This window comes from Hibiscus syriacus, unplaced genomic scaffold (assembly GCF_006381635.1).
Source record: "Hibiscus syriacus cultivar Baekdansim isolate YM2019G1 unplaced genomic scaffold, ASM638163v2 tig00110461_pilon, whole genome shotgun sequence".
Classification (NCBI taxonomy): Eukaryota; Viridiplantae; Streptophyta; class Magnoliopsida; order Malvales; family Malvaceae; genus Hibiscus; species Hibiscus syriacus.
This window is the reverse complement of record NW_024062746.1, coordinates 19988-38413: the sequence shown is the minus strand read 5'-3', so window position 1 is coordinate 38413 and position 18426 is coordinate 19988. Positions and strand designations below refer to the sequence as shown.

Genomic DNA, 18426 nt, shown 5'->3' with positions numbered 1-18426 from the left:
TTTTATTTTTTAAATTTTAAATAAAACTTTTAAAATTATCATATTGTGACACTTGTCACTTAACAGAGGGAATTAACACAATTGACAGCTCGGGCACCTAAAGTGGTAACGTTTGTAACGTTAGACACCGAGATGAGTCAAAACTACTTTAGGCACCTATTCATGAAGTAGTATAGTTTGAGCATTTATTTTGGTATTAGCCTAAGTATAACTATTGGTACTTAATTATAATATTTATGTGAAATGCAGTACCTATTTTTAGTGTATTTAGATATCTAACTGCATCCTTAATAAAGTAGATATCTAGTTGCATCATTAAGAAAAAAGTAAAGTATATAATGCATCAAAAAGAACAAATTAGGTACCAAAAGTTAATTTACCCTTTAAATGATGAAATTTATTGAATTCCATTATGAAGCCCAAAGTTCATTTTGGACCAATGTCCATCTATCCTCGTATCCACAATTTCCACACCCCATATTATCGTCATCACCTCCTCTCTCCCCTCTTCATGTAAGTTCCCTTCTTCCTCTCCCTCTCCCTCTCAATTCCATCGATTACTTTGCTCTATTTTACTCGTTTTCAGTTCTTTGAGTATATATGGAAATGGGTGTTTCATAAATTTTAATCTTTTGTATCTAGGGTAAATAGTGATTAAGTGTTCATGTGCTATACATTGTGCTTTGTAAGGTTGATGAATGTTCTTCAGTTTAGAGATGTCATTTTGATTTGTTAGGTCGTCATATGTTATCTCTATGCTTGAAATTTTTATAGTCAAAAAGGTCGGTATTCAGGGATGGACCGACGAGGCTGGTGAGGCCGCCGCCATGTAAATTCTAATTGTCCTATAATTAGGCATTTTCTTATATTTTATATTGGTAACTTGTTTCCGGCTCCTAAAATTTTATAAGTTTGTCCACAGGCAAGAAATCGGTCTGTACTTGACGAGCTCCATAGCTTGTAACTTTGATTTCTTGCTGGCTTTTATGTGCAATCATTGCTCGTCCAGCTCATTTGGTAGAGCGTAAGGCTCAACCCTTATTGCCGAAGTTCTCCCACGGAAGCTGGGGCAGCCTACTATCCTACCTCCTCTTACCTCATTACACATGGGAATAGGATTAGCTAATTTATTTATTTTTAATACAACAGATGAAAGAAGAGAAATGAAATGAGTGTGCTTTGTTTAATTTACAGTTGGTACATATGGTAACACTGGATTCTCTTTGCATTCATGGGAATACGTTTGAAATTTCGAGCTCTTTGGCCCTAACATTGTTCTTAAACTAGATTTCGACTCTGCGTTTTGACCGTAATGAGAGATCTGGAAATTCCTATGGAAAATAATTCACTGTTTTTATTCCATGCAGATCAAGCCAATAGAGAATCCTTGTCTCATTGTAGTCAAGGTCGGTACTCCGCTTCCCTTTTACTTTTGTGCAATTCTTTTCGTATTTTAACCGTAATATCCATGCAAAGAGGAAAAAGCACGATTCATAGGAACACTTGCTGTTGGCTGTTGCCCTTTGATTATGTACCGTAGAGTTTTTGTGGCAATAACACATCCGAATTTAGACTGTTCATGGTGGAATTTTCAGAGGGAAGATGTTCGGTCTTTCATCGATAGAAAAAAGGGATATACTTTCATATTAATTTAGATTTCCTAATCCAAATTACGTGTCTGTTCATGCTAGTAAATGCATTGTTAGTTTAACCAGATGAGCTCTACGTAGATACGTTTCGGCCTTGTAATTATGGGGATTATTTTGAATTCTGCATGGTCTTTGAAAAGAGTATTATTGTGGGACTCCTGTTTTGTTATGTATAACATGTTTAGTTTTCCATGGTATTACTATCCCTTGTTTTTTCCCCTTGCATCTCACAGCTTAAACGATGGGAACGGAAGGAATGTAAACCGAACAGCCTTCCGGTTTTGCATAAAATGCATGTTAAGGTCGGAGATACGATTAAAGTGATTTCAGGCCGTGATAAGGGCAAGATTGGAGAGATAAGCAAGATCTTCAAGCATAACAGCACCATTGTAGTGAAAGATATAAACCTCAAGACTAAGCATATGAAGAGCAGAGAAGAGGGTCAACCGGGACAGATAATCAAGGTCATTTATACTAATTCTGGTTTTTTAATACTACGGTTGTAGTTACTAGAAACCGCAAATATTTTAACTGCGGTCATCCTTTTCTTCCCTCCCTATATGTATCTGATGCTTGTATTGCATGGTGTTCCAGATCGAAGCACCGATCCACAGCTCAAATGTGATGCTGTATTCAAAAGAGAAAGAAGTGACCAGCCGGGTGGGTCATAAAGTGTTGGATGACGGGAAAAAAGTCCGGTACCTCGTAAAGACCGGAGAAATCATCGACAGTGACGAAAACTGGAAGAAACTGAAGGAAGCTGCCGAAGAGAAAACTGAAGTAGCTGCTGCTGCTCCTGCAGCTGATTCCCCTTGAGCCTAGCCTAGCCTATAATGTCATAATTTTGAAAATATTGTGGCTCCCGGAAATCTAGATGCTTTTATCTGTAGGCTTTACATGTTTATGCTTCAATTACTTTGAAATATATTGGAAGATTGCCAATTCATTTTTTATAACAGCAAATATTTCTGTTGATCATTGATATGTACAAGTATTTGCTGCGTTTTATACTGTTTTTAATATTATGTCGATATCTAATTGATACTTGAGTTTGACCTTAGGTAGTTAATTCAAATTTTAATTCTATTAAATGTTTGGTGTGTTGTATCCAATCAATGAATATCACACGTCTTCGAAGAAGTCTGCTTATTTGGTTAGCTCACCACGCATTTATCACATCGTTAAGCGTCCCGTTTAACAGAGACAAGGAGTTTTATGAAGGTTACTGGATGTTTTGATGTTGGAAGGTTTCATTCTTGTCGTATCTTTGGGCTTAATATTTCAATTCTATGTAAGAATTTTTTGTGACTATTGTTTCTAATTTTCTCTTTAGATATGTTGTGATTTTGATTTCTATATTTTTATTAATGAAATTCAGTTGACATTATTAAAAAAATAGTAGAATATATTGAATCATTTCAGTAGTAAAAAAAGGCTTTAACATACAAAAGGTGTCAAACATATGCCTTTGGTTTTAGTTTAGTGCCTAACGTTTACTTCGTTCCAGTTTGGTGTCTAACGTTTCATTCCGTAACTCAAATTGGGTCAGGCAGTGAAAGACAATTAATTTTGGCCGTTAAGTGACATGTATCACAACATGGTAATTTAAGAAATTTTATTTAAAACTAAAAAATTAAAATTATATATATATAATTTAAAAAGAAAACACAAATTTTGAAATAAAACTTTGAAAACCTTCATTTCAACCCTTAAACTCACGCCGACCGTCGTCTTTTGCTATCGATGATGCTCCACCCGACCTCCATTCCCCTTGATGACCAAAACCCTCACGAAACAGTGAAAATTCACATGCATTTATTTTTTTCGAGTCAAGAAAATAACTATTTCGAATAATTTTCCCACAAACATTTAAATAAAAAATATTTAAAATTTTGCAGCAATCAAGAAATATTTAAATAGATAATGACAAAACGATGCTTCGTTATTTTCTATAAAGGTTCTATGATTATGACAATTTCATATAATTAATGCATGGTGAGTTGTTAGATTAACTCTTAATTATTATTTTAATAGTAAGTCGAATAAATATTTATTAATGACTTATACGGTTTGAATGGGGGAGGCCTTAGCTTTTGATTAGAGGAGAGTATTAAGAAGATGGAGGGTGAATTTAGTGCTCCGGCGGAGGAGAAGACGGCAGTGGCGCCATCTCCGACGTATTGTGTCACCGGATCCACGGGTTACATCGGTTCATGGTTGGTGAAGCTTCGTCTTGAAAGATGTTATAAGGTTCATGCCACAGTGAGAAATCCAGGTTTCATCTCATTCTTTTAATATTATTTACATGCAATTCTGTTTGTTAAGAATTAGATAGAAGTTGTGTCACCGGATCCACGGGTTACATCGGTTCATGGTTGGTGAGCTTCGTCTTGAAAGATGTATAAGGTTCATGCCACAGTGAGAAATCCAGGTTTCATCTCATTTCTTTTAATATTATTTACATGCAATTCAAGTGTTTGTTAAGAATTAGATAGAAGGTTATGAATATTAAGACTGGATTAAGTTATTTAGAAAAAACATTAGAGTTAAAAAAGAGAAAATATAGACATGCATGCATATATAGAAAACATTACGGTGCAGTCGAGTCGGATCGAATTCAAGGTACGAGAAGCTCGAGTCAATTCGGAATTCGAGGCTCGAATTTTGAATCGTGCTCGATCAAGTTTGTTTAAATCTCAACTTGATTCGAGGGGAAAAAACGAGTATTAGGACACTTGATTGCTCTTGAGCTTGTTTGATTAGCTTGATTAAGATTGTTTATCTGGTGAAAAATAAGTTTGGTTCCAAATCCATGTGCCATCTTGAGTCATATCCAGCTTGCCGTAAGGAACGATGAAGAGCTGAGAAAACTACTCGGTGATGTGACCATGCCAACGGTGGTGAATGCCCCACATCCATAACCTTCTCCTCCCCAAAGCCGGTACCTCCTACGCACCGGTGGTGACGACGATTAGATTAAATTCAAACGATATCCTCTCTCTGTTCAGTCTTGATCCCATTTCCCAGATTGAACCTAATATGATTTTAGTTTCGTTTGCTGCTCTGTTAGTAATTTATGTGATTTGAAGTCTTGTTTTCAATGAAAACTGAGCTTGTTGACAGTGTCGTAGAACCCGATAGGTAGTTTAGGCGTTTAGTTTAAAATGTGAATAATTAATCGTGATCTTCTTATTACATATGCTTAATGGAATAGGCTTTGACCCATTTTTCTTGAATCATATCATTGATTTTGCTTTTTGTTTCTTGAATCATATTATTCCAAGGACTTGACAGATAACAAAAGTTGTTGCTTATGCTGTAATTTTAGTAGTAACATTGTTATCTCTTAGCTCTCGTAGAGATTCTGGAGCTAAGCTCGACTGAAATCGCTTGTGCTATTGTTTCTGCAGATGCATGTATTGAGCATATTCTGGAAGCTGCCAACTCAGCAAAATCAGCAAAATTGGTTATCCAGCTCAGCAAGATTAGTTACTAGACTTAACAAATTTAACAAACTCAGCTGAGCTGCTACTGCTAATTCTGTTACTATATAAATACAGTGTAGTGTATTATGAACGATGAATGAAAAAAAAGTTTTTGATTTACTTCTTCAATCTATTCTTTCAATATGGTATCTTTCGCCATTGGTCTTGGAGGCTTCTTCCCTTCGTTGCTTCTCTGGTAGTCGCTGCAAAGTTTTTTTTTCCTTCTTCCTTCACTGGTGTTTCATCCATGGCTGCTGACGATGGTGTGCATAGCCTTGATCTGGAAGAGTCATCGAGGCACAGTCGATTGTTCACTAACAAGAAAGTCAACATTGTGCTCAATGAAATGAATTACCTGTTGTGGAAACAACAAGTTCTTTTAACAGTAAGAAGCCATCGCCTGGAACGGTTACTCGCTGGAGAACTTAAACCTCCGCCGGCGCAAGTTCAGTCCGATGATGGCACACTGAAAGTCAATGAAGAGTATGAGATTTTTGTAGCACATGACAGTGCCTTAGCCTCATGGCTGTTGTCAACAATCAGTGATCACATTTTGCCTTAGTTTGTCGGCGCAGAAACAGCCGCGGATGTGTGGTCAACGGTTCTCAAGTTTTTTGCCAACCGATCCACAACGACGGTGATGAGCCTTCACTGCAAATTAAGGACGATTAAAAAAGGTGACGAGAGTATGCGATCGTATCTTACACAGATCAAAGAGGTTTGTGATGCACTAGCTGCGTGTGGTAGTGTAGTTTCAGATTTGGAACAAATAACCACTATTTTAAATGGCTTACCGTTTGATTATCAGCTGTTTATGGCGGTTATAACAGCGAGTAAAGAAGCTTTCTCTCTTGATGGAGTAAAGTCTGTGCTAGTTGATGCAGAAGCACAACTTAAGAGTTTCCAGCTTCAATCTCAAGTTTCCATGAGTGCAAATGTTGCTCGTATGCAGAACAACAATAAAGTCATGGTCAGTACAACCGACCTTATAGTTCGAGTGGCAGATCTGGTGCACGATCAGACGCTCGTGGTCGAGGACGTACTAGGCTTCAATGCCAACTATGTGGCAAGATAGGTCACTCAGTGGACAGATGTTGGCATCGCTTTGATCAGAATTTTCCAGGAGTGCTAGCTCAAAAAGACGAATCTACTGCTATAGATGTTAACTCGTGTGAGGTAACTAATTCATATAGTAACAATGTGCATCCTCAGGTTCATGTGGTCTCTCCAACATCAGACATATGGATTGTAGACTCGGGAGCCACGCATCATGTCACCCCCGAGGCTTCCAAAGTAATCGATGACTCGGACTACACTGGTCCAGGTAAGCTGGTCGTGGGTAATGGTCAAGCCTTAAACATTAGTAAAACTGGAACTGTGGTTCTCAATGCTAAGAATCGAGCTTTGTTTCTTCATAACTTACTGCATGTTCCATCAGTTACTAAAAACTTACTTTCTGTCTCAAAGTTTGCAAGAGACAAAGGTGTCTACTTTGAGTTTCATGCAAAAGAGTATCGAAGCCTGGTGGGATCACTCTTGTATGCGTGTCATACAAGGCCGGATATTGAATTTAGTGTAAACAAGTTAGCTCAATTCATGCATGCACCCCGGGAATAACACTTTGCAGCAGCGAAACGGGTTCTACGGTATCTCTGAGGAACTCTTGATTATGGTCTGGTGTTCTCTCCGAGTAAAGAGCTGGTTCAGCTTATAGCTTTTTCAGATGCTGATTGGGGAGGTAGTATAGATGACCGACGCTTAATATCTGGGTGCTGTGTGTATTTAGGTGGGAATCTTGTTATGTGGAGTTCAAGAAAACAAAAAACTGTATCAAGATCCACCACTGAAGCAGAGTATCGAAGCTTAGCTGACGTTACATCGGATGTAACTTGGTTGGATGCGTTGTTAGCAGATATGGGTATTCGAGTACAAGCCTCGCCTGTTATTTGGTGCGATAACTCAAGTGCAATTGCAATGAGTGAAAATCCTGTGTATCATTCAAAAACCAAACACGTTGAACTTGATGTTCATTTCGTTAGGGAAAAGGTTGCAGCTGGGAAGTTGAAGGTCAATTATGTGCCCACTGAGCACCAGGTAGCTGATGGACTAACCAAGGCTCTGGCAAAAGACAGGTTTATTGAGTTTCGGCAAAGGCTGGGAGTTTTGTCATTTGAAAGCTTGGAACAACAGGTAGGATGTTGAAGAATTGAAGCAGCAGGGGGATGTTGAGCATATTCTGGAAGCTGCCAACTCAGCAAAATCAGCAAAATTGGTTATCCAGCTCAGCAAGATAGTTACTAGAGTTAACAAATTTAAAACTCAGTTGAGCTGCTACTGTTAATTCTGTTACTATATAAATACAGTGTAGTGTATTATGAACGATGATGAAAAAAAGTTTTTGATTTACTTCTTCAATCTATTCTTTCAATATGTAAAGTCCCCAAACTATTATTTTTATTACGTTTTGACGGTTTAATTATTTTTTTTAAATTATATGTTATGTTTTAGTTTCATTTTAGTTACCCATTATTTTTCCCTCATTGGTGATCAAAATGAAACTGAAATTAAATATTAGGTATGATTTAAAAAATGATCAAAATATAATAAAAGTTATAGTTAAGGGTTTAAAAGTGTAGTTTACCCTATATTGTAATGGGTCTTTTAGACCTAAATCAAGCCCACAAAACAAGGCTTCAACTATGACTGTGCTCCACAAATCTCCTACATGAGCAGATCCATAATTTAACGGCCCCAATGTCCTTGGGAAAAACAAAAATAAAACTAAGGGTAAACTATGCATTTAATATTTAAACTTTCAATATTTTTAAAACTATACGTAATGTTTTATTTTCATTTTGTTTTAGTATTTTGTTGATAAAAACTTAATGTGTTTAGTACCTAAATATTTAATTTTTCAACAAACTTAATGTTAAATTTTGAATGGGGGTACTAAAATGAAACAAAAGCTAAAATTTTTAACGATGGGTACTAAAATGAAACAAAATCTAAATTTTAGATATGATTTTAAAAAAATTAAAAGTTTAGGCGTTAAAACGAACTAAATAGTTTATATACTAATTTTACCAAAAGCTAAGGAAAGTTTTATGATTTTAAAGTAATATTATAAATTTAGGTGTTAAAACGAACTAAAACCGATACCAAAATTAATCGGGTCACCCTTTTCATTTTAACCATCATTTTAAATTTTTATCGATCGGGTCACCCGAGAGCTTAGGGAAAGTTTCATGAAATGTTGGGTTTTAAATGAACCCTAAATCTAGTCACATCCCTGATATCAAAAGCAGCAGAATTTGACATTTTATGATATGTATGCTATAGCTGACATGGCACCATCCAAATTTAATTCCAGTGATGGGATCTAGCAATTGGGTTGTTTTCAAGGTCTTATTCTTTATACCTTAAACAAAACAACAAAAATCTTCTTCCTTTCCTTTTTGCTGCAGGCCCCTCATCTTTTTTTTAATCCGAAATTGGTAGTTTAAGAACTTTGATTAACTTACTAAACAGATTTATTATTATATATATGGTAAACTATGCTTTTCATCCCTTAACTTTGATTATTCTTGTTTCCTCACTCAATTTTAAAGATTATTTATTTTCACTCCAACTTTTCATCCCAAACTTTCAACCGCCCCGCTCGACAAACTAAAAAACAATAATCACTCGTACAACAAGAAAAAAACGAAAATAACCAAAATCGAAAAAATAAAAATTAAAAAACTAAAAAAAAATCCCCTTCAACTTTGGTGGATCTATGATGATCGAAGTTTCTATTTCAAGATCCCAATGGTGGAGAGACCCTTCCTGAGGCATGGAGTAGCATATTTATGTTCGGTCTCTATCTAATGGAAAAGGATGAAGATCAACAAATAAGAAATCAAAGTGTTTAATGGTATATTAGTGGAGTTTGGGGTGTTTTCTAATTAAACATATACTAGATTGATGTTCACGAGGGAGAAAATAGTTTGATAGAAAATTTAGGGATCAACAGTTATCGTCGATGACAGTGGTTGGTTGTGATGAGATGATTGAAATCTGGATTGGTTTAGAAGTAGAGATAAAGAGAAGAAGATGAAAAGAAAAAAGAAACTTCTATAACGATCCAAAATGACATTGTTTTGGGTTTAAATTTAACGTTTTACATGAACTTGAAACAACACTATTTTGGTGTAAATTGTTATGTCACCACATCATTTGTGATTTAACGGTGAAGTGACTAAAAAAATTTAATCTTCAAAATTGAGCCATCAAATTGAAAATTTTTGAGTGACCGAAATAGGAATAAGGTCTAAGTTGAGTGATGAGAAGCTTAATTTATCCATATAATCATTCAAGCTAAATATTTTGAACCGGCCACTTATTTAAGTAAACTAATTATATGAATCATCTGCCATGTGCTTAAAAGTGCAATCCCACACACATTGGCCAAATATGACATCCAAAACTAATTAAGTAATTAATTAATTAATTAATTAATTAATATACATTATTTGTGAGACATTATTGATTAAGCAAAAGTACTAAAGGACAAGAACCTACAAGAACCTTACATGCAAGACAAAGAGGAAAATGCTCTGTTAGAAACACAGAGCATAGATCACATCAATGCTTGTCTTTAGTACAACAACTAAACCGTAGAATTAAATTTAAAAAAAATTAATTTTTAATTTCTTAATGTACCAAACTATACATTATTTGGCAATTGTGTATTAATTTCTTCACACCTAACGTTTTAATTTATTTTAATATATGATTTTCCACCATGCATTTAATCAAGAATATTGCAAGAAAAAAAAATGAAAAAAGAAGGGTTTTTCCGAGCTTAATAATCCCTTGCATCATCTTCAAGTTAAAGCAGGAAACATTAGAGGACAGTTCTTTTGCTTTGCAAAGAGGCAATTCCATACCATAAAGTCAAAATTCCACCTAAATGTAATATTAACCCATCAACTTTGCTCACATGCAAAACCCTAACTTTGTTTCATGTTCATTCATAGTTAAGGCCCTCGCACACGTTTGTATTCGTATTAACACGTATTTTCAACATGCAAAACGTAAATATTTTTATTCGATTTAATCCGTGATTTATCCTAAAACCGTCGACAGTTGTGCATGACTTCCATGGTTTTCTTTTTCTAGACATATGATATCTTTGAAAAAATTGTATTTATTCGAGAACGACTTCATCAAGTATTATAGATTTTGATATATATACATAAATATTTGGCTTTATTCTCGATTATCCGATCAAATTCAATCGAAAAATAAACCAATAATTCTATAGAAAATAGTAAAAAAAAGGGCGAGACATGAACATCAAACAAGATTATAAAAGAAAGACAAGTCAATTTTGTTTTCTTTCTATTAGGTGAAGAAAATCCATGGATGTTGGGGCCATAGATTAAAGCTGAAAAGTGACCAAAAATAGCACAAATCCATGAAAGATCTATGTATGTGTATCTTTCAATGGAAGGTGGGTTGATGGAAACCGACATGGGTAAACGAGAAGCCTCTCTTTGGAAGACAAATGAAGAAGATGAAGAATTATTCTTTGTACCTAATGGTTAAAGGGATATGCCAACCATCCTTTTTTTTAACACATCTCCAAAGTCGAAATCCTAATAATTTTATGCTTGTATTTAGGGATGAATTAAGATTTTATGTAAGGGTAGATTTCAAATTTGGTAATTGAACTTTACGTTTTCTCTTATTTCATTCACTGTACTTTAGATCTTTTTAATTTCCTCAATGAACTTAATGTATTGGGTTTTTTGGTCACTCAACCGTTTCTTCACCAACGACGTTAATGAGCTTTTATATAGATACAAAATGATCGTTTTGCTGAGAATTTTGTTCTTTAAAACGACGTCATTTTAATGCCGTTGACTATTTAACGACAGAGTGACAAAAAAACCTAATGTATTAAATTAAGGGGAAAAAATTAAAAGCTTTTAAAATACGATGAATAAAATAGGAGAAAAAAAAATTCAATTACCACTTTGTACGAGCCGAGTCGAGCTCGAGTATTGCTGAGCTCGACTCGACTCGAAAACTCTGAATGGAGCTCGACTCGAACACGAAATCCTGAACTGAAGCTCGTGAGCAGCTCGAAAAGGCTCTCTGATGAAAAAAAATTCTTAAACTTAACTCGATTGAAGCTTCAAATTCAAACTCGAATATGAACCTTAAATGCATAAAATCTTACTATATTTTAAAAAAAATCAATACATAAATATTAATATTAATAATAATTTTTTTTTAAAAATAAATTATTAATATATTATATTTACGAGCTGCTTACGATCTTTTCGAGTTGAATTTTGAGTAGCTCGTTTCAGCTCGTTAAAAAATCGAGTCAAGTTCATTCAATCTGAGTATTTATCAAATCATAATCGAATCAATCTCGAGTAACTCGTGATCTATCTGTCTCATTTACAGCCATACCTTCAAAAATTCCGCGAGATCCCCACTTATAAAAAAAATCAACTCCCAACGGCAATAAAAGTCCAAAACCAATTTTTTAAAAACAAAAACCACTTTTTCACCCAAAAAATATATAATCTAATCATCATCATATTATTTCTTGTAAATTCAACGGCTGTGATTCACTATCGGTAGCTTTGAATGCAATTCATGGCCCCACTCTACTAGACACAAAAATTTACTATCACCCAACATCTCACAGCTTCGACTTCTCTCTCTTTTCTACTTGAAAAAAATGGGTTCAAAGAACCAGAACAAACCCCCATTTCAACATAACACAACTACTTCCACTACCACCCAGAGCCCTTTTAAAGTAAGTTCATTTCTTTTCCCATTTTTGAAGTATTTTTACGTATTTGAATTATTGAAAGTTGTTTTCTTTTCTCAACTTAGTTATTTTGATGAAGATTCAATCTTCAAGTTCTTCTTGTTAATGGGTATGTTTTGGTTTTCAATTTGGATTCGAAATTTTGTTTTACCCCAAAATTAATTCGAAACGAGAGTTTTTTTTTTCTTGTTAAAGATTCAATCTTCATGATTTTCTTGTTTCTAGGTATGTTTGTTTTTCATTATGGGGTTCTGGGGTTTATTATTATTTTAAAATCCTTTTACGTTTTTTTATTTTATTTTCTGGATAGGACTATATCTACATGGTTTATTTGTTAGTAAACACATTTTGCTTGTCATTGGGGTTTAGATTGGCTTTTTGTTCCAATTTTGCAGCTCAATTATTTCCTGCTATTTTTGGGTACTTTCCTTTCCTGGATGTAAAGTTCCAATTTATATGTTATTCTCAATAGTGGGTTTATTTTTTTTTTTATTGGATTTTCAGAAGAAATACATCGCTGATGCTGTGAGTGAAGATAAGGGACAAAGGCTAGGATTTGAAAAAATGGTTGGCACTGCAAATAATGGTCGGCTTCGGCTAGCTTTCTCACTTGTAAATGGATCCCAAGATCTTGACCCCAATAGTGCGCCTCCGAGTAATGCGGGTTCGGAATGCGGTGGCATCGAGTTCACTAGAGAGGATGTGGAAGCACTAGTGAATGAGAAAATGAAGTACAGGAACAAATTTAACTATAAGGTGAGTGTGCCTTTTTGTTGTATTTTTTGGTAGTTTAGTTGGAATTAGCTTTGATTTTCGCTTATTTTGGCCGATTATCCAGGAGAGATGTGAGAATATGATGGACTATATAAAGAGGCTTAGGCTTTGCATCAAATGGTTCCAAGAACTTGAGGGAGAATATACATTTGAGCAAGAGAAATTGAGGAGTGCTTTGGAATTGACCGAGAGAAGATGCTCTGAAATGGGTATGTTTGATTCCATCGCTTTGATCTACATGATTTATAGTCATATTGGTTAGTTCTCTTCTGATGTAACATAAAATGTTTTCTTGTAGAGGTGTCTCTAAACAACAAGGAGGAAGAACTTAATTTGATTATTTTGGAACTTCGAAAAAGCTTGGCTTCCTTACAAGATAAGCTCACAAAAGAAGAATCGGAGAAGAAGGTAAGAGTGGTTTTAGCCATAGAATTTTTGTATCTATTGTTTTTTTGGGTTTGGAAATGGGAAAGTGATTAGTTCTTCTGAATGTGACAAATCAGGCTGCAGTGGATTCACTTACAAAAGAAAAAGAAGCTCGAACTAGTATTGAAAGATTGCAAGCTTCTCTGTCGGAAGAGCTCGAGAAAGTTCAAGGCGAACTTGACGGAGCCAATAAAAGGGTAAATATAAGAATCAAAGAACCTCAGTTTTTCTTTTTGCTGCATTTTCATTAAGTTTACTTTTGTTAACTCTTTGGATTCTTGAACGATGCAGATAGTATCGGTCAATGATATGTACAAGCTACTACAAGAGTACAACTCGAGTTTACAGTTATACAACAGTAAACTCCAGACCGACCTTGATACCGCTCATGAAACCATTAAGCGTGGAGAGAAAGAGAGATTAGCCATAGTGGAGAATCTTCACACCTTAAGGGGTCAACATAAATCATTACAAGATCAACTCCTTTCATCTATAGTGAGTTTCCATGCATGGGAGAGCCATCTCTTTTGTTACATATTTAGAAGTAAAATACGGGTTAAAAGATGTTAAAGTATCGACATAATGATTGCTGTTGCATTTTCTTCTTCTTTCTTCGGGTTAGGCTTCCCAAGAAGAAGTTATGAAGCAGAAAGATTCTTTGCTGAATGAAGTTGCTTGTCTTAGAATGGAGCTATACCAGACCAAAGAATCTGGTGAACACTATCAACAGCAAGTGCAAAGTCTAACCGCTGAAGTATCGAAATACAAAGAATTGGCTACCAGCTCGAGCGAATTAGAGGTTACTTTTTGCTTCTTCGCTTTCCCACTAGACATGAATACATTCTGATATGTTTGTATCATTCACAGGAAAAATGCTTGTCACAAGGTAATCAAATACAAATTTTGCACGACCAACTAGCTGTTGCAGAGAGGAAACTACAGGTTATTTCATCTATTTTTGAGAGAACTATTTATAACATTATAGTCATTTAATTCCTATTGTAATCTTGGTTCTTCCCCAATTTTAGATGTCTGATATGTCCGCATTTGAGACAAGGAATGAATTCGAAGCACAAAAGAAACTCATAAAGGAGTTGCAAATTCGCTTGGAAGATGCAGAATTTAAGCTTATAGAAGGGGAGAAGCTGCGTAAGAAGTTGCATAATACAATATTGGTAATGGTCTAAACTATATACTTATGTTAACAATACCACAAATACTTTTCCTAACAGGCCCGTTTTTCGGTTGTAGGAATTGAAAGGGAACATCCGTGTATTTTGTAGAGTGCGTCCTCAATTATCCGATGACATTTCAAGTAATCAGGGGAAGGTTTTCTCTTACCCCACATCAATGGAATATTTGGGACGTGGCATCGACATGACACAGAATGGTAGTGAGCCGATATATTTAAATTATGAAACCCTATTAGAGAATCCCATTTGATTGCATTACCTATAATTTTGTTTCGACCATTGAAAGCTCATTTGATGTTTGTCTGTTTATCAGGGCAGAAGCATTCTTTCACATTTGATAAAGTATTTATGCCCGATACGTCACAAGAGGAAGTTTTCGTTGAAATATCGCAACTAGTCCAAAGTGCTCTTGATGGTTACAAGGTTATATTCTTTTTATATGTAAATATTGTAAGACTTTCCGAGATACAATAATGTAATTAGTAGTAGCATCGTAAATGCTTAACCGTGCAACTGTTTTATCTTTCGAAAGGTTTGCATTTTCGCCTATGGGCAAACAGGTTCGGGTAAAACCTATACCATGATGGGCAAACCAGGCCAACCAGATGAGAAGGGATTGATACCACGTTCACTTGAACAAATATTTCAAACGAAGCAAGCTCTTCAACCTCAAGGCTGGAGATACGAAATGCAGGTCTCGATGTTAGAAATCTACAATGAAACCATTCGTGATCTGTTATCACCAATCCGGGATTTATCACGAATTGAAAACGGTACCACTGGAAAGCAATATACAATTAAACATGATGCAAATGGAAACACACTAGTTTCAGATCTTACTATTGTGGATGTTCAAAGTAGCAGAGAGGTCGTGTATCTTCTAGACCGAGCTGCTCATAGCAGGTATACATTTTAGAGTTTGCTTTCTATTGAAAATTTCGGATGAGAAATATGGACAGTGCTACAAACAAGAATCATACACGTGGAAACGAATGATATAACTTTTTTTTTTTAATTTCGGATGAGAAATATTAGAGAAGCTGAAGTGAGAAATATGGACTGACAAGTTTGTGCTTTTCTCATTCAGAGCTGTTGGGAAAACTCAAATGAACGAACAGTCGTCAAGAAGTCATTTTGTTTTCACCATGCAAATAACCGGTGTTAATGAGGTACGAGTGCTGATTTTGTTATAATCCGTAAAAATATAAAGCTGCTTCGATATCAATAATTTGTTCCACTGGCTGAGACAACATATTTTAGTCTTTAACGATATTCCTCTTGTCCACCAGAGCACCGAACAACAAGTTCAAGGCGTCTTGAACCTAATCGATCTTGCTGGAAGCGAGCGTATTTCCAAGAGTGGCTCAACAGGGGACCGGTTAAAAGAGACTCAAGTATTTTTAACAACGCTTATTATCGTATATTGCTCCAAGACTAATTAATTAGAGTCTCGATTTTAACTTTTTCTTCTCGATTTTATTCAGGCAATTAACAAGAGTCTATCATCTCTAGCTGATGTTATATTTGCATTGGCAAAGAAGGAGGATCACGTACCATTCAGGAACTCGAAGCTCACTTATCTTCTTCAGGTAAATCTATACACGTGCATGCAGTCTTTTATCCGACATTCTTTCTTAATCCCATGGTTTAACCACAGCCGTGCCTGGGCGGAGACTCGAAGACTCTGATGTTTGTAAATATATCTCCGGAGCCCTCCTCGGCAGGCGAGTCCCTCTGCTCGTTGCGTTTCGCAGCGAGGGTTAATGCATGCGAGATAGGGACTCCACGACGACAACTCAACATGAGGACTTTGGATTCTCGCTTGAGCTATGGCTGATCTTTGTTTTTTGCTTTTGCTTTACCTGAACCTATATTTTACTAGTAGCAGATTGGAAAAACAATGGACAGTGATTCTAACATGAAAGCGAGGTATACTCTGTATAGTTGGTAATTGCACCTGTATTACTTGATTTCTTCAACATTTCCATTAACGGAGTTAAATACAATATTAAATCACATCATTTACTCTACTTTTTTTTAATCTTTTTTTATGCTGAATTTTTCTCTCCTGGATTCAAACTAAAATCTAACACCATCACCATCACCCCAGAGCATATTTTTAGTAGCATATGTTCCACGAGTCTGTAAATAAAGATATCTACTAGTTGGCATCTATGGATCTGGACCACTCACTACCTTATACACCATGTGGATTTTGTGCCATTGGTGTGAAAACAAAGGGTGGGAAATAGTTTAAAAGAAAGGCTATGGGGAATCCATAGAGTTAATTACTCCATCTTAGGGCATCATTAACTTGAACAAGAATGTGAAAACATGATTAATGGTGATAGCACATTTTCTTAATCAATGGTGTAGACTAGCTAGAACAAAAAAAATAGCCTAACCCTCCCCTTTTGACTTGTGTGTCAAGGTAATCAATAGTGACTCATCACGTTATATTTTGTTTTATGTTAGCGGTGATGATACTTATCATTCGTTGTTGATAATGATGTTTATTTATATATTTTATCTTCTCGAATTGTTTGATTGAATTCTTTTATAATCATATTTTCATTATGTGGTGGTTAAATTAATGTTCTTTAATGATTTTTTTTTAAATAATCAATTATTACAATCTTAGTTTTTATAAATATTTTTTAAATTGTAATTTTATTATATTTTCTTCCTACATATTCAACAAATTCAACTCTATTGATCAATAGGTCCTCAAGTTGTTAACCAGGTTTACATAAAAGCTGTGCACAGATTTAATAAATGACCACGCTAAGCAGGATTACATATTTAAAATCTTATTTAATAAATACTTTTTTACATACATGCACATATATATATATATATATATTTAATCCGAGTCCGAATCGATATATATTCGATATAAGTACGTGTGACATTTAAGTTTGTAGATATTTTTGGAAAATTATCACCCTATTTATATTGGAATATGGTTTCGGATGTTGAATAGGGGGCAGCATCCAAGATGGAAATCACAGCAATGCCAACATATTTGTTGATGAATCAAGGCACTCATGTCAACAAGCTTGTTGGTGGCAATCATGATGAGATTAAGAAAACGATTGCCGATTTCGTTCTCCACTTTCGCTCTTCTCAAATTTCTACATAAAAGTTCGATCAAATTATTATTATTTTTGATATAATGGTTCAGAGTTTGATCTCTTAGCTATATCCCATCCTCCTAAATTTGTAACGATAAAGAACACAGTTCTTGTCTTTCTTTCCTTTTTGAGGCTTAATCCTTTGAATTTCTTATGTTGTGGATTTGGCTTGTAATTTAATAGTTGAAGTTTGAAGATTGTGTTTTGATTTTGATTACGTTTGAGGAATAGAAGCATGTTAAAGGAAAGTTGCTAACGAACTCTGAGAGGCTTCGCCGCACTCTCACCAGCAAAGCTGCTTGCCCCATCTGTGGCCACGCTAATGAGTCGATCGTTCACTCCCTCCGTGACTGCCTCCAAGCTCGGAACATCTGGCACCTTGCTTTTCCGGGTTTGATCTCTCCAGATTTTTTCAATGTGAATGTTGATGAATGGATCCTTCATAATATCAAAAGTGATTCATTTTGCAATGTCACGAACACCAACTGGAATACTTCCTTTGCTTCCCTCTGCTGGCAAATCTGGAAAGCTAGGAATGATGTTACTTTTGCTAACCTTCATCCAGCTCCTCATGTTGTTACTCAACGTAGCTTCATTTCGGCTCAACATTTCGCTGCTTCGCGTAACATACCTTCTCCACAAACCCAAGTTATCTGCCCCGATGCTGCTGTCAAATAGTCCCCGCCACCCTCGAATTGGATCGCTTTGAATACCGATGGTTCAGTCGGCTTGTCTTCAGGAAGAAATACCATTGGGGGTATTTTTCGTGATTACTCAGGTGCCTGGATTCACGGCTTCTATCGCTCAATCGGTATAACGACTCCTCTCCAAGCCGAGTTATGGGCTATTCATGATGGACTCCACCTTGCTTGGCAACTTGGATTCGAGTTTGTGCAAGTCCAATCTGATTGTGCTCGTGCTGTTCCGCTGCTA

General features: G+C 35.6%; 2 protein-coding genes across 2 annotated transcripts; both read left to right on the top strand.

The window, feature by feature from the left end:
- The first annotated feature begins 390 nt into the window (after positions 1 to 390).
- Positions 391 to 2504, top strand: LOC120126644 (50S ribosomal protein L24, chloroplastic-like). Its single transcript, XM_039144781.1, has 4 exons — positions 391 to 513; positions 1368 to 1406; positions 1883 to 2113; positions 2244 to 2504. Exons 1-4 carry the CDS (start codon positions 391 to 393, stop codon positions 2463 to 2465), a joined length of 615 nt encoding a protein of 204 aa, XP_039000712.1. The 3' UTR covers positions 2466 to 2504.
- A 9341-nt stretch (positions 2505 to 11845) lies between these two features.
- Positions 11846 to 16314, top strand: LOC120126642 (kinesin-like protein KIN-14N). Its single transcript, XM_039144778.1, has 16 exons — positions 11846 to 11951; positions 12471 to 12722; positions 12805 to 12949; positions 13039 to 13148; positions 13244 to 13363; positions 13458 to 13661; positions 13789 to 13965; positions 14034 to 14108; positions 14195 to 14341; positions 14418 to 14556; positions 14673 to 14782; positions 14892 to 15262; positions 15447 to 15528; positions 15649 to 15753; positions 15844 to 15948; positions 16017 to 16314. Exons 1-16 carry the CDS (start codon positions 11874 to 11876, stop codon positions 16194 to 16196), a joined length of 2400 nt encoding a protein of 799 aa, XP_039000709.1. The 5' UTR covers positions 11846 to 11873; the 3' UTR covers positions 16197 to 16314.
- The last annotated feature ends 2112 nt before the right edge of the window (positions 16315 to 18426 follow it).

Coding starts and splice junctions, on each gene's coding strand:
- LOC120126644 (XM_039144781.1), top strand. CDS start 391: ATGAAATTTATTGAATTCCATTATGAAGCCCAAAGTTCATTTTGGACC. Junction 514..1,367: donor CTCCTCTCTCCCCTCTTCAT/GTAAGTTCCCTT, acceptor TATTCCATGCAG/ATCAAGCCAATAGAGAATCC. Junction 1,407..1,882: donor CTTGTCTCATTGTAGTCAAG/GTCGGTACTCCG, acceptor TGCATCTCACAG/CTTAAACGATGGGAACGGAA.
- LOC120126642 (XM_039144778.1), top strand. CDS start 11,874: ATGGGTTCAAAGAACCAGAACAAACCCCCATTTCAACATAACACAACT. Junction 15,263..15,446: donor GACCGAGCTGCTCATAGCAG/GTATACATTTTA, acceptor TTTCTCATTCAG/AGCTGTTGGGAAAACTCAAA. Junction 15,949..16,016: donor AGCTCACTTATCTTCTTCAG/GTAAATCTATAC, acceptor GTTTAACCACAG/CCGTGCCTGGGCGGAGACTC.